The sequence below is a fragment of the Schistocerca serialis genome, chromosome 6 (genome assembly GCF_023864345.2).
Source record: "Schistocerca serialis cubense isolate TAMUIC-IGC-003099 chromosome 6, iqSchSeri2.2, whole genome shotgun sequence".
Classification (NCBI taxonomy): domain Eukaryota; kingdom Metazoa; phylum Arthropoda; class Insecta; order Orthoptera; family Acrididae; genus Schistocerca; species Schistocerca serialis.
This window is the reverse complement of record NC_064643.1, coordinates 544,424,561-544,440,993: the sequence shown is the minus strand read 5'-3', so window position 1 is coordinate 544,440,993 and position 16,433 is coordinate 544,424,561. Positions and strand designations below refer to the sequence as shown.

The window sequence follows — 16,433 nt, the reverse complement described above, 5'->3', positions numbered from 1 at the left end:
CATGTGGGGTGCACATAGGCCTTTCTTAGGTTAGAGAACCCCCCCCACCCCACCCCTCCTACTTGGGATCAAAGACGATTGCCTGTCAAATCAGCCACAGAGAGAATCTTGGTCCTCACAGATCAGAGACATAAAAGTTTAATATGATTTTAGTAAACTGCAGGAGCATCCAAGAAAAGGTTCCAGAATTAGTATCGCTTACTGAAGGTTATAATGCACCAACATTATTGGGAACTGACAGCTGGATGAAACCAGACGTCAGTGACAACGAAATCCTAAGTTCAGATTGGAGTGGTTATCGTAAGGATAGGTTAGTCACCAATGGTAGCGGCGTGTTTATTGCTGTACAAAACTCGATAAAATCTAGCGACGTTATCACGGACTCCGAAAGTGAATTAATCTGGGGGAAATTGAATATCGAAGATCTGTAGTTGTAGAGCGCTTCAGACAGAACCTGCAGAATATCATTAGTAATTTTCTTGATCATACCGTTGCAATAGGGGATGACTTCAACCTTCCAGGTATAGGTTGGGAGTGTTATGCCATCAAAACGGGTGCCAGAGACAGCGAATCGTGTGGCATTGTTCTGAATGTCTTGTCCGAAAATTACGTTGAGAAGATAGTTAGAGAACCAACTCGTGAGGGTAACGTCTTAGCCCTCCTGGCAACAAAAAAACCTGAACTTATCGAATCAGTTAATGCAGAGGAAGGTATCAGTGATCATAAGGCTGTGACAGCATCTATGAGGACGGGTACTGCAATGAATGTTAAAAAATGTAGGAAGATATATTTGCTCAGCAAGGGTGACAGGATACAAGTTTCAGAACATATCAGCAGTCAGCATCAAATATTCGGTGATGAGGACGAAAATGCGGAGAGCAAATGGAAAAAATTCAAATGAGTCGTTTAATATGCCCTAGACAAGTATGTTCCGAGTAAGATTTTAAGGCATGGGAAAGATCGACCATGGTTTAATAGCCGTGTTAGAAAAGTGCTATGTAAACAAAGACCACTTCAAGAGAAGTAAAAACCTAGCTGTAAAACAAAAGCTGAACGTAGCGAAAATGAGCGATAGCAGAGCAATGAGAGAACGGTTTAATGATTCTGAAAGAAAGACGTCAACCGACCTGAGTGAAAACCCTAAGCGATTTTGGTCGTATGTAAAATCATTAAGTGGGCAAAATTGTCTATTCATTCTCTCAGCGACCACACCGGCATCGAAACGGAAGATAACAGAGAGAAGGCTGAAATACTGAACTCGGTCTTCCGAAGTTGTTTCACCACGGAAGATCGTAATACTTCTCTCCTTTGAATCGTCGTACGAACATCGAAATGGCAGTACTGAGATAACCGATCGCGGAAATGAAAAGCAGCTACAATCGCTTAGTAGTGGAAAGGCTTTACGACCAGGTGAGATACCTATAAGATTCTAAAAATATTATGCAAAAGAACTTTCTCCCTTCTAGCAGTAATTTAACGTAGATCGCTTGAGCAACGTAAGGTCCCTAACGATTGTCATTCTTGTTTTCAAGAAAGGCCGTAAAACAGATCTACACAATTATAGACCTATATCGTTGACGTGAATCTGTTGTAGAATTATGGAACATGTTTTATGCTCAAGAATTATGACGTTCTTGGAAAATGAACAGCTCCTCTATAAAAGGCAACATGGGTTCAGCAAACAGAGCTACTGCAACACTCAGCTCGCTCTGTTCCTCCATGAGATCCACAGCACAGTGGACAACGGCGCTCAGGCTGATGCAGTGTTCCTTGACTTCAGTAAGGCATCTGACACCGTCCCGCATTGCCGTTTAATGAGAAAAGTACGAGTTTACGGAGTATCAGAGCAGTCCTGCAATTGGATTCAAGACTTTTATGCAGATAGATCTCAACCCATCGCTCTTAACGGTACTAAATCGACAGATGTAAAGGTAATATCCGGAGTACCACAGGGAAGTGTGATAAGACCGTTTCTGTTTACAGTATATATAAATGATCTAGTAGAAAGCTTCGGATGCTGTTTAGGGCTATTCGTAAATGATGCAGTTATTTGTACCAAAGTAGCAACGCCAGAAGATTGTAAGAATTTGAAGAACGACCTGCAGAGAATTGATGAATGGTGCAGACTCTGGCAGTTGATCCTGAACGTAAATAAATGTAGCATATTGCGCATATATAGGAAAAGAAATCCACCACTGTGCAGCTACACCAGGCGTAACTATCCAGAGCGACGTAAAGTGGAATAACCATATAAAACAGATAGTGGGAAAAGCAGACACCATACTCAGATTCGTCGGAAGAATCTGAAAGAAATGTAACTTCTACATGAAAGAAGTGGCTTATAAGGCGCTTGTTCACCCTATTCTTGAGTATTGTTCGTCTGTCTGGGATCCCTATCAGGTAGGACTGATAGAGGAGATAGAGAAGGTCCAACGAAGAGCGGCGCGTTTCATCACGGGATCGTTTAGCTGGGGAGAGAGCGTTACGGAAATGCTAAACAAACTCCACTGACAGACGTTACAAGAGAGGCTTTGTGCATCACGGAGAGATTTACTATTGAAATTTCGGGGGCAGCACTTTTCAGGAGGAGTCAGAGAATAGATTACTTCCCCCAGCATACATCTCGCGTAATGACCAAGATCAAAAAATTCGAGAAATTAGAGCTAATACAGAGGCTTACCGACAATCATTCTTCCCACGCACCGTCAGCGAGTGGAACAGGATTGGAGGTATCAGACAGTAGTATCGAAAGTACCGTCCGCCACACACCATAGGAGTATGATATAGATGCAGATGTACATATGACATCCGCATGACACTGTAGAGGCAGAGGATCTCGCAGCGGGCGGTAGACATTCCTTGGGACTTGACAACCTGGACGAGGAACTGAACGTGTTTTTGAATGCCACTAGCCCGAATGTGAGTCTTAAGCACTGTATCCATGTTCCAGTTCGCCATGGTCCGACCTGGTGACGATGCAACCATATGTTCTGTCGCACTTCAACCACAGTAGGACATTGCGTCTCAAATATCAGCATTCTTCGTGGTCGCTTGTGCGTAGATCCACCACCGCTTGAACGGCTGGCTTTCGTTACAGTGGGCGTCTTCCTAACACATCTCTAGCGTGTTCCTTTCGCATATATTACAGAGCAGGAGCTAAATACGCAACAGTTCTAAAACTGCTCCGGAACTGGGTTAAAAAATTTGTTTTCTTGGTGGATGTGAAGTTGAATGAAAGACTTCATTTCTCTTATCGCAAAGTACGCACCTGACATTCGTAAGTGCCGTTGTCCCTCTTCTGGACGTATTGTATCTGCAGCGTCCAGTCTTCTCGGTTGTTGAAGCTGGTTACCTGGAAGCGGTCGTCGTTGGTGTACGTGTAGAGTCCCGAGGACAGGATGTGCCAGTCGCGCCTCCTCACCCACGAGACCTGTAACACACGCAGACAGGGTCTAGCACCGTTACTTCCTATCCCAAGGCTAAAGACTAGGCAACGGTGCAAATAGTATTATTGTCGGTGTTCAGGAGAAATATTGAAATAATAAACCACAATTCCCAGGTAGCCCAGATACGTATCTAAAGTAGTTAGACCCTTTTAAGTTAAAGCTAAAATACAAATCAGAACACTGGAGTCGTTTTCTTATTAGGTACACTACCCTTCATAAGTTTGAAAATACCTAGTAATTATAGCCAATGGAAGGAAATACATTATAAAATGCATTTTGTTGTTTTCCAAATGTTTATTAAGCTCAAGTAATACACAGGAAGATGCAACAGTTCATTTTTCGATTTCTCAAAGTAGCCACCCTTCGCTTTTATCACTGCCAAACACACTCTCGGCATTAGCTGCGTCAGTTTTGACAAGGCTTCAGTTGGAATTAATCTCCATTCTTGCTGCAGGACCTCCCACAATTGTGACCCACTTATGATTTGCCGTTTTCGGATCCTCCCGTCCAATTCATCCCACAGCAGCTCGATTGGGTTACAATCAGGGGATTGGGGCGGCCATTCCACGTTTCTCAATATTTTACGAACCTCTACAGACTTCACATACTTCTTACACAAGCGAGACGTGTGTTTCTGATCGTTGTCTTCCTGCAAGACTAACCTTTTCCCAATCAGTCATAGCATGTCGCTGGAGAATGGCATGATAATTATTTTGGTTCAGTGTTCCATCTGTTTTCACCAAATCTCCGACCTTATTCCCTCCCAAGAATCCCCATAACATCACAGAACCCCCTCCATGTTTTACAGTTGGAATTACGCACTGAGGATTCAAGCGTTCATGGGGTAAACGGCGTACAAATTGAGGGCGTCTACTTCCAAATATTTCGAATTTGGATTCATCAGTGAATAAGACTGTTTCCCAATCCCCCACTATCCAATTTTGGTGTGTCTCAGCCTACTGAAGCCTTTTATTCATGTTAACAGGGCGCAACAGTGGTTTCCATGTTGCTACATAACCTCGGAGGTTGTTGGCTGCCAGGCGTCGTCTCACTGTTGACTCACTCACCGGTGTATCCCTCGTTGCGTTCAGTTCAGCAGTCAATTCAGGGACAGTTTTTAATCTGTTGCGTTTACTGGTCACTACGAAATACTTTTCCTGGCGTTCTGATATTTTCCTGGGTGCTCCTGAGCGAGGACGATCCGCATAGGAGCCTGATTCTCGATGCCGGTGTTTCGTTTTGACAACTCCGCTGATGGAAGTCATCAATTTCTTTACTACCAAATTTTGAAAAACACCGCCCTCAGTCTTGAACACAATTAATTTGTGACCTACGTTTCGGTCCCTTGTGACACCGAAACCTAGGTCACAAATTAATTGTGTTCAAGACTGAGGAAGGTGTTTTTCAAAATTTTGTATTATACAACAGTCGTTGATTTTTACCCATGTTAAAAACCTTAATTTCTTTACTATTTGTCGAACACTATTACCTTCTTGGTGGAAACTGATTATCATTACCCGTGATTCATAAGGAATCTGGCACTATGGGGTCATTTTCAATTACTTTCGGGGCGTGTTATACCCCTATGCAAATGAAACTACAAGTGAATAGAAATGTAAACAGCGTACCTCTACATGGCCATTCGGTCTACTCGCGCCATTTGGCGTGTTTAGTAGAACTGCTGGGACAACGTCGTTTACATAAAACGGAGTAATACTAGTATGTTCCAGTATGTATTTATATGTACAATAATTAAGTCTACAATACTTTATGTGTCATTATTAACCGTTATTTGAGCTTGCTATTCCGTATTCTAACCAATAACTCACATAGATCACTTCCATTTTGCTCCGTTGTAATACGCAGCGTGGTGTTCCCAAACTTATGGAGGACAGTGTACCTTACATCCAGCTTCTATTTTGAACACAAAGGTTTAAGAGGTGCTTCATAGCTGATAAATATTTCATGAATTTACGATCACCGCCGGCCGAAGTGGCCGTGCGGTTAAAGGCGCTGCAGTCTGGAACCACAAGACCGCTACGGTCGCAGGTTCGAATCCTGCCTCGGGCATGGATGTTTGTGATGTCCTTAGGTTAGTTAGGTTTCACTAGTTCTAAGTTCTAGGGGACTAATGACCTCAGCAGTTGAGTCCCATAGTGCTCAGAGCCATTTGAACCATTTTTTACGATCACCAGAATAAAGTAATGCCTGAAGACACACTTTTTTTTTTGAACTACCAGTTTCAATCACAGGGATCGTAATGAGGCATCCGAATAACAGTGCAAAATCATAAGCAACATTTGGTTTTGTTATGAAAATAAACAAAATGAGATATACCTCTAACATAAATATGACGCATTTACATAAAAAAATAAAGGGACAAGCAAAGATCGTACTGGCTTGATATGCTTGTATGTTTACAGGTACAATAAAAAATGGTTCAAATGGCTCTGAGCACTATGGGACTCAACTGCTGTGGTCATTAGTCCCCTAGAACTTAGAACTACTTAAACCTAACTAACCTAAGGACATCACACACATCCATGTCCGAGGCAGGATTCGAACCTGCGACCGTAGCAGTCGCACGGTTCCGGACTGCGCGCCTAGAAACGCGAGACCACCGCGGCCGGCCATTAACATACAAAGACGGAAAAAAATCGCAGCACCAAGAAAGAATTGTGTGACACAAACGAAAGTTGGTAGGCGTGTTTCTACATCTGGAAGTTGATGTCTGTTGTAGTTTCTCGCCAGTCGCATGAGAGTAGCGCTAGTAGCACCACTTATGCGGATGAAAATCTGGTATGCTATAAATACACGCTGTAACGGTCGCGACCGTTACTTATTACCTTTGAGATTGGACGTGGTGAGTTGATGGCGCTCAAGATTTCCTTTAAGGCGACACAGACGCCATTTATCAGCACCTCATTGAGTTTGAATGAGGTTCCGTAATTGGGCTAAGAGAAGACAGGCTTTCCTTCTGCAATATTGCACAATAGAAATGTAGGCACTGTGGATGATTCCTGGCACAGGTGGCCACGAGAATGTACGGTCTCGAGAGCACTGGGCTCCGAGCGGCCATGTGGCTTTATCGAGAGGCAAGACTTTCGTGTTTGGCGCATGGCTGTGGCGCATCGTACTGCATCTGCCGCAGCAACTGAGTAGCAGCTGGTACCACAGTGACACAGCTAACTGCTACAAACCGGTTATCTCGAGAACAGCTCCGAGCCCTCCGAGACACACGCCCAGTAGCGTGCATTCCACTCCACCATTTGTGACTTGAGTTGTGTCATACGAGAGATCATTGAAGGGCAGAGTGAGGATCTGTTGTGTTTTCTGATGAAATCTGGTTCTGCCTCGGTGCCAGTGATGACCGTGCTTCGTTAGGAAGCCAGTTGAGGGTCAGCAACCAACCTGTTTATGTGCTAGGCACACTGGGCCTATCCCGTGGAGTTATCGTCTGGAAAGCACTCTCGTTGTTATTCCACGCTTCCTGACTACAAATTTGTACGTCAATCTGGTGATTCGATCTTGTGCTGCCATTCATGAACGGCATTCCAGAGGTTTTTCCAACAGGATAACGCTCGCTGTTTCAACCTGAAATGCTCTCCAGGGTGTCGGAATGTTCCCTTTGCCTGCTCTATCACCAGATCTGACTTGTAAGGAGCACATATGGGACATCAACGGACAACAACTCCAGCGTCATCCACAAACAGCGTTTACCGTCCCTGTACTAACCGACCAAATGCAACAGGCATGGAACTCCATCCCACAAAGTGATATCCGGCACGTTTACAACACGACGCATGCACGTTTGCATACTTGCAGTCAACACTATGGCTGTTAATGTACCGGCATGTGACATTTGCAATGCCTTATCTCGCGTGTACATTAACTTGTGGTCCTGTAACGTAACTCACTTAACTATGTTACTTAGACGAACGTATTCCGGAAATATCTTTACTCTACATTTATTATTTTTTAGTGTTGCATTTTTTCCCGTCAGTGGAGTTGGTAAGAGGGATTGACGTATAATCTGTCCTTTATACGTAATTTTTCATTGTGCTTCCCGTATTCCTGGTGTCAGTTTGAGGGGGCATGTTTTCGAGAACCCCATCGTTTCGCATTTTTCTGACCATTATGGTAGAACCGCATTGAGTAGAATGGGTAGAATGAGGAATGAGTCGGCAAGAGATACAGTGAAAGAGAAATGCATGCAGGAGGCCATAGAAAAGAAAAGTTTGAGATGTTACGGGCATGTTAGAAGAATGGGTGTATGCAGGATACCGATAGAAGCCCATGAAATGACAGTAAGAGACAGCAGACCTACAGGAAGTTCTAGAAACAAATGGATCTTTGGATTGAAGGAGTGTGTGATGAAGAGGGGAGAAGATAAAGACGTAGTGGAGAAACAAACGTGGTGGTAGGACAGGAAAAATGGAGATGATTGCGTTCTAAACAAACCCAACCAGAGATTGTGGAAAACGACTATGAAAGCCGTGATGCGATATCCAGGTGTACGTTAAATATGCATTCGTGATTTGTCGTAAATACACACAAGTTTCAACTCTGCAGCGGAATGTGCACTGATGTCAAACGTCCCAGGAGATTAAAACTTTGCACGGGACCTTTGAACTACGCGGACAAGAATTTTACCAAATTTCTTATTTTTTTAAGCGCATTCGTGCTAACTGCGCTTGGTCAAAATATTACATAACTCGAGGAACAGTATAAAATCGTTTCTTTATTTTCGTCTGACGTACACAAGCACTGTTAGCTACCCGTCCTCACAGGTTGTGGTTAAGTCATGTGTCCGCAATATCATTTCTTCCAGGAACGTTAGTATCGAACGTTTCGCCAGAGAATTTATGTGACGTTTGGAAGGCTGGAGATGTGGTATTGACGGAAGCAAAGCTGTGAGGACGGGACGGGTAGTCGTGCTTGGGACTATTAATCGGTGGAGCACCTACTCGCGAAAGCCAAAGGTTCCGAGTTCGAGTCTCGGTCCAACATGCAGTTTCTGTCTGCCAGGAAGTTACACAGTCCTTGCATGCCCAGTAGAGATACAGTGTCGTATAATGATTATAGGAGCTAAAATGTTTAATTTAGCCATGACCACAGAGTACAGGTCATTGACATCGGGAGTAGTAACTACTAGTTACTTTGAAACAGGCTGTTGACTTCACGGTAGGTACAGTACAACCTTCTTTAACTGCGTTGCTAGGTGGGGGGGGGGGGCAAGGGGTGGCAAGCTCAGCGGTGTGGCCGCGTTTCGGAGGAACTGTATCGAGGAAAAATCTCTGCCCCTATCGGGGACTGAAACCGGGACTTCCAGCGCCGGAATTTAGTGTTCTAAACACTGTACCGTCATGGCCAGTACTTACTTGTTTTTATATATCACGTTTTTAGTTCTTTTCCAGTGTACTCCACATTGCCCCTCCGTTGACTTATTAAAAGTAAATGGATGATTTTCGTTTTTCATATGTTCAGTTCACTTAAAATAAAATGTGTTGGTTATCAACCTCATCAGTTTTGGCAGCAACATGAAAGAAGTTTATACTTTTACTTCCTCGTATCTTTCGTATCCCGCTTAAAAGAACTATACATACTACTATTTTACAGGCGTCGTAGTATTACGTATGTCAAGTACATTGGCGCAATTTATCACGCATGTATATTGTTAATCGTGTTAGAGTGACGTCGCATTTCGGTTATTTTCATGAAAATGCGATAAAATACTGTTCACACTTTTCCGAACTTGTGCAGAGATCTACGTGGTAAGAGAAAATTGATGAATTTAGATCGGGATTACCGAAGTCTCCGATTCCACCCACCACTTTTACCAATGACGTCATCAATATGGCGGAAATTGCTGTTCTAAGCGTTTCCAATACGGTGCCTATGATCTCATTATATACACACGGTAACAAAGACAAAAATACGTACAAATAAGACAGTAATATCTGCCTCCAGAACTACAATCAAACTAACGGGGCAGCTGCGGGAAATTTTGGGTTTTAAGGAGGGGACAAGCTAAATATAACAACAAAAAAAGACACACCACGATCCCAAAGCACAAAATGAAAAAAAAAAAATTACAAAATGTTCAGGAATCAGACACTTCCCTTGACCTATATAGGTCAACCATAACTATTGATACGAAAAAACTACCACCTACAACTACGAAAAACAAAACCAAAACCACAACACCTCAAAAATTCAAAAGCCAAACATCCCTACGTAAATTAAAACACATTCAATACACAATAAATACACAAAAAGCACAACAAGACGACATCTAGAAACACAACCAACTCATAAGCTCCGCGCTGTAATGACATCATACACCACAACACCCTTATGTCATGTGTCAAAGCAGACGGGTGGTATCGGACGCTTCCGTTGACCCTTTAGATGTTATTTATAAAAGAGTCACATGAAAACTGTTGTGATGTCCACGAGTAAACGACATGCTTCGGAGATGCACCGGTGCTTCTTTCAGAAGCGGATATTCATGCTTGTGTTTAGTGTGATACCACGTTGTGGGGCCTTCGGTGGCGGTACTCACCGCGTGCTCACCCAGGTTCTTGACGCGGCAGTGCAGGTAGGCCGTGGCTCCCAGCTGCGCCGTCACGTTTGTCACCAGCCCGGAGTCGAACTCCGGCTCCGGAGGACCGGAGGGCTGTCTCAGCAGAGGCCGCGGTGTCGAGTGGAACTCGCCCAGGAAGTCACCTGTTCATTACGAGAAAGTAAACAGTACTGCCGACTGTGGTACCACATAGCGCTGCACATACGAGATAAAGAACCAACATGTATGGAACGTTTCGCTATCCTTCATGAGACCACAAGCATCTTGCAACTACATTCATATTACGAACATAGCCACAAAAGAAAGTACGAAATCACTTGCAGAACACATGGCTGCCAGTGAGACTGTTGCGATGAATGTTATGAGACATCCGTCTGCCATGCTTAACAACAGGTTACATGCATACTGTCTTTGTTTACGTATTTCGTGAATCCTTACAAAAATTGAAATGAAGGAAACAGAGAAAGGTAGATATTGTTCATCGTTCATGTATTTTAGGGACAGAAACTTATCACTGACGACATTTACAGCGTAATAAAGTAAGTATAGCAATATAAAAGTTGGCCTAGAGTAACGAAACAGGCAAATGCGATGAAATAAGCCAGTTCTCGAGTAGTATTTGGGATTTCCGGCCGTTGTGCCCAAGCGGTTCTAGCCGCATCAGTTCGAAACCATGCTGCAGCTACGGTCGCGGGTTCGACTCCTGCCTCGGGCATGGATGTGTGTGATGTCCTTAGGTTAGTCAGGTTTAAGTAGTTCTAAGTCTAGGGGACTGAAGTCCTCAGATGTTAAGTCCCATAGTGCTTAGAGCTATTTGAACCATTTTTTGGGACTGGTTGCGGTCTCCCTCAGCAATTTTTCTTTGAACTACGAGTACTGAATTCAACAACATTCTAAACGAATAAAATCAGTTATCGTCTTTTATACTCTGCGCGTAAGTGCAGGTACAAACTACGACGAGAAGTAGTGCCTTTTTCGGATGGAAATATGAGTTGCGTGGGAAAAATAACGAGACTGATGTTTTTATTTTATTTTTTCAAACAACTATAATATCACCTTCAAATTAGTTTCCTCCGGCAGCTATACTCCGACGGATGTGTCCTTCCTGTTCTCTGCTTCAACTGGTAAGGCCTTTAACATGTCGGTCACATTCTTTTGATTGTCATCCAGAGTCTCAAAATGACGCTCTTTTAAGACATTTTCCACCTTGGGAAAAGAAAAAGTCGCAAGGACTGAGATCAGATGAACAGGGGGCCTGCGGAAAAACACGAACGCCTTTTGAGGTCAAAATTTCCCTGATGAAAGTGACCGTGTGGAGTGGTCATATTGCGGCATCCACTTGTCTGCACTGACCGGTCTCACCTGATTCAACCCTTTTCCGAGCCTCTCCAGCACCTTTTTGTAAAACATTTGGTTGGAAGTTTGTCCTGGAGGAACAAAATCTTTATGTACAATTTCCCTGCCGGCCGGGGTGGCCGAACGGTTCTAGGCGCTACAGTCTGGGACCGCGCGACCGCTACAGTCGCATGTTCGAATTCTGCCTCGGGCATGGATGTGTGTGACGTCCTTAGGTTAGTTAGGTTTAAGTAGTTCTAAGTTCTAGGGGACTGATGACCACAGCAGTCCCATAGTGCTCAGAGCCATTTGAACAATTTCCCTACTGTCAAAGAACCAACTCAGCATTGTTTCCATTCTTGATTTGCTTATGGGATTCTTTTTTTTGTTTTCGTTCGAGTAGATGCCTCAGTGTGCCAGTCCTCACTTTGTCACAGAGTCGTACTCAAAAATTCAGGATTCATGACCTGTGACCACACGACTGAACCACTCGTGGTCATTGACAACCTTTCAAGACCATCAACGCAAACGTATCTTCTATCGTCCTTTCGCTCAGTTGTGGGGTTTTCCGGGCCATTTAGACACAAACCTTTCGCATGTGCAAATTTTCTATCAAAGTTTGGTGTATGGTAAAAGTGTATGAGCTCAACAAAAATGGTTCAAATGGCTCTGAGCACTATGGGACTTAATTTCTGAGGTCATCAGTCCCCTAGACTTAGAACTACTTAAACCTAACTAACCTAAGGACATCACACACATCCATGCCCGAGGCAGGATTCGAACCTGCGACCGCAGCGGTAGCGCGGTTCCATACTGTAGCGCCCAGAACCGCTCGGCCACTTCGGCCGGCTATGAGCTCAACAGGTCACCCACCATCCTCATTGTAAAAAGCCAGCCTGTTCTCACAAGAGCGCGCACAAGTTTTGCATTTTCGTCTGGTTTTTGAAGTTGAACGTCTCCCTGAACGAGGTTCATCTTCAACGTGTTCCTGGCCTTCCAAAAGTAATTTATGCCATGGAAAAACTTGTGCTCTTGACGTGGTATAATCCCTGTAGTGCTGTATCAACATTTTGAAGGTCACAGTCACGGATACCCTAAGTTTAACACAAAACTTCAGATTGCAGAACGTTGTTCTAAACTCCGCTGTTCCATTCTTGTAACGCACAACAAAAACAAAACTTCACTGATGGCTGCTCAAAAATCACGTGATGCTTGTACAGAACTAGAATTCGGACTGAGCATCTGAAAGGGATGAGCACACAGGTCTACACAAGTACGTGAAACAACATATCGTTGCCAGATCGCCCGCAGCGTAGTCAGTCTCATTAGCTTTCGCCCGTAGATGTTCATATACATAAATACTCTGCTAACTACTATGAAGCGTGTAGCAGATTGTACTGACCATTGTGAACTGCTTGTTACAGCTTCTTTCTGGTCCAATCGCGTATAGATTTCAATGAGAATGACTGTGACTTTGTGCGCTGCTATTAGTCGAATGTGGCCTTCGCGGTCGCTACGGTATCTGTACTTACTAGGCTGTAGCACACTCTAAGACAAGAAAAGACTCACCAAGAAGTGATTATTATTATCAGAGTCCCACTGACTGGAGTAGAACCGACTTCAGCTGTGAGTCCCGCTTCAAGTTGAGAGCTGATAGCCGGTGAAGACGTGACTGGCGGTACCCCGGACAACGGTAGGATATCAACCTAGCTGTCGCCCCCCCCCTCCCCCCCCCCCCCCGCCACCCCTACGGCCGGACAAACAGCAAATGGTTCAAATGGCTCTGAGCACTATGGGACGTAACATCTGAGGTCATCAGCCCCTAGAACTTAGAACTACTTAAACCAAACTAACCTAAGGACGTCACACACAACCATGCCCGAGGCAGGATTCGAACCTGCGACCGTAGCGGTCACGCGGTTCCAGACTGAAGCGCCTAGAACCTCTCGGCCACTCCGGCCGGCGACAAATAGCAGCGGTGGTCTGGGGTGCCATTTATTTCCATCGTAGCATCCATTTGGTTGTCATCAGTGGATTATTACAGCACAGTCATAAATCGAAGATACTCTACACCCCGTTTTGTTGCCCTCCATGGCAACGCAACCTGGGCTTACATTTCAGCAAGATAACTTCCGCGAGCATACGGCATTTCTACTGCTTGTTCTAGCGCTTCCCAGACCATTCCTTGGCCAACAAGGTTGCCAAATCTCTACCCAATTGAGAACGTCCGGAGCATTATGGGTGTGGCCCTCCAACCAGTACGGGATTGGACAATCTAACGCGCCAATTAGACAGAATTTGGCGCATCCAAAAATTCTATAAATAAATGACAAGGTGAATAACTGCTTGCATAAATGCCAGACATCGACCAACGCCTTACTGACTTGCACAGTTTGTGAAGTTCTTTCTCTGGAATGAATCATCCAATTTTTCTGAATTGTCATCATTTGTATGTCTGTACATTCACATCACATCTAGCGATTTCCGTCCCATTCTGATAATTACTTCGTGCTGAGTCTTTTTATTTCTTTCTTAGAGTGTATGTTCCACGATTCCTTAATTTTGGTTTCTGAAACATTGTAAGAAGGCTTGAGGCATAACTACGGTCTATGTTCAAACCTCTACCAATTTAGATTTTTCAGCATTTCCGTGATGCTCTCTCCTGAGTCAAACATTGACCGCCAGTCATACTTGGCATGGATCCCATACACCTAAGCAGAATATTACGCTGGAATGTACAAGTCTGTTCTAAGCAGTTTTCTTTGTAGACTGACTGCATGTTCCCAGTCACCTGCCAATGAATCCAAATCTGCCTCCAGCTTTGTCCAAAACTGAGGCTGCACGAGCATTCCATTTGATTGTTTGTTATCCTCTCTAATACTGCTGTGCGAAGATCGCCAGTATCAACCGCACTCCGTCATCGGTATAACCTCTTCCTTGGTGGCTTACGGCTTGCCGCCAGAAGTCAACTCCTCTCCAAGTGCCGGGATAAATGCTCTGGCAGTATGACATCGCTATGCTTAGCGTCAGAGCTAGAAGATACCTCGCACTTGCTGACATCTTTTCCCGTCATTGCATTTGTGGTAATTGTAATCAATATGCCAGAGTCCCAATGCACCAATTATTGCTGATCGTTACGTTAAATATTATTTGCTCCCTTGGTACCTGGATGTTGTCTTTTAATCTTAGCCTCAAGACGAAATCTCTTTTCATCACATTTTCTGCACAGATAGCTTCCACATCTAAATTCTACTTAACGAAACAGCATTACTGCTCGAACTCCCTCGCAGATGAAAACTATGTGCCGGACCGAGACTCGAACTCAGGAGCTTTGCCTTTTGTGGGCAAGTACTCTAACACTGAGCTACCCAAGCACGACTCAGGAACCGTCCTCACAGCCTTAATTCCGCCAGTACCTAGTCTCCTACCTTCAATTCTGGAAGTATTACTGTTACATTCATGTAGTATGTTGTCGATATCTGACCTCGTTTGGTAATGATTAATTAATGGTTATTGTCGGGAAAAATTGTAATCGAACCATTGTAAAAGTAAACTCTGATTAGTAACTACACTTTAATTTCGATGTTAAATACATACGGATTTCAAACATTCATATTTGTAAAATACGAGCTTTTTCTACGGATGCTGTATTTCATTACTATGAAGGAAACGAGTATTGTGTCAAAGAAGTATGGAAGCCATTAACCCTGAGAACGGCCAAGTTATTTTCCCTAGAAGTTAACTTTTGTGAACTTTTCTACGAGGAGTAGATTGACCAAACAATCACTGCCGAGATAGCGTTGGTAGGCGTCTCTTGTCGGTTCCGTTCTGTGTTCCCCACGTATGTGGAACAAAGTATACCGCAAACAGACTGGATTGTAGAAAGAAGCCAGCGCACAGTGGTCAGTGAAGACATCTATTGGCGCACTGAAGATATTATATATTTTATGCTAAAACTGGAGAACCTCGTGAAAAAGGGTGATAAGTAGCGCTTCTCCGACAGTAAGTCATCCCTAGTAAGTTGTAACAGTGGGCGCAGGACTTTTCCAGGTCACAGTATATGCAGCAAAAATTACACCATCTGCCTCCAAGAAAGTTCCTCAAAGGCAGACATTATGGCGTTTTTGATCTGTATAATTAATAATAGAGGTAACGAATCTGTGGAAGTATTTTTCTACCACATTCTCCACTGCACTGCTTCTGACAAGGCTAGCTGCACGAAATTAATTGCATTATCAATGAACGGGACGCAGGACTTATGTTAACAATATGTGTTAAAACAAGTGCTTTTGGTTCAACGTATTGACAGTTAACTATAGCCAGTTTACCATCTTATTTCAATTACCTACCATTATTTTACTTAAATCTAACACAGAATTATTATTTAGTGCGTGGGAAAGTAACAACAGTGAATGCCATGCTTGTACGGATTATTAAAGTAAGACAGTGAGGATCTTTTAATGGACATTCTTAAATTTCCTTATTTTAAATTCAGTAACTAAAACTCTCAAATTTTAAGTAACATCACCCTAACAACAGTTATAGATTTCGTTTTTGCGTTCAAAGTTCTTAATGTGCAAAAAGGAAGTCATTTAAGATCGTGTGAGTTTCACTCTAGTACTAAGTGCAATAGTTGCATTTATTAAACTATAAATGCAGTAGGTGCTTTAAGTTTAATGAAGAGATTTACTTTCGAAATTCGGCCATTCAGAACGTGCTGACCGGTATTAGTTGGTAGAACTAACGATTATCAGGAGGAAAGTGTCCAATGTGAGTTAGCATTGGTTCTTAGCCCAGTTATAAATGCTGTCACTATTATTTAGTAGGGAACGTTAATAAACAGGTAATAGCGCTGTGCAGTGTATACTTCGTTTATGGATACAACAACCCTCTAGTTTGCCCGCTAAATTCTCCGTAGTACGAAATCCTAATTAATATTCAGTATAAACGAGGCTGACATAGTACGGAAGTTCAGCTTTCTCTACAATAGTGTTCAAAGTGTTAATATTATTGGTTTTGGTTACGCATCCGACGTTATACACTACGATAGACAGCCAAGGTTCTAG

At 43.4% G+C, this 16,433-nt stretch overlaps 1 protein-coding gene across 1 annotated transcript in view; it reads right to left on the bottom strand.

Moving 5' to 3' along the window:
• LOC126484440 (opioid-binding protein/cell adhesion molecule-like) overlaps positions 1-16,433 on the bottom strand; it is a 281,743-nt gene that overhangs the window by 58,143 nt on the left and 207,167 nt on the right. Inside the window, exons 4-6 of the mRNA XM_050107959.1 lie at positions 10,012-10,175; positions 9,202-9,213; positions 3,269-3,430 (exon numbers count right to left, since the gene is read on the bottom strand). Of these exons, the coding sequence (XP_049963916.1) occupies positions 3,269-3,430; positions 9,202-9,213; positions 10,012-10,175 (338 nt within the window). The remainder of the gene's footprint in view (positions 1-3,268; positions 3,431-9,201; positions 9,214-10,011; positions 10,176-16,433) is intronic.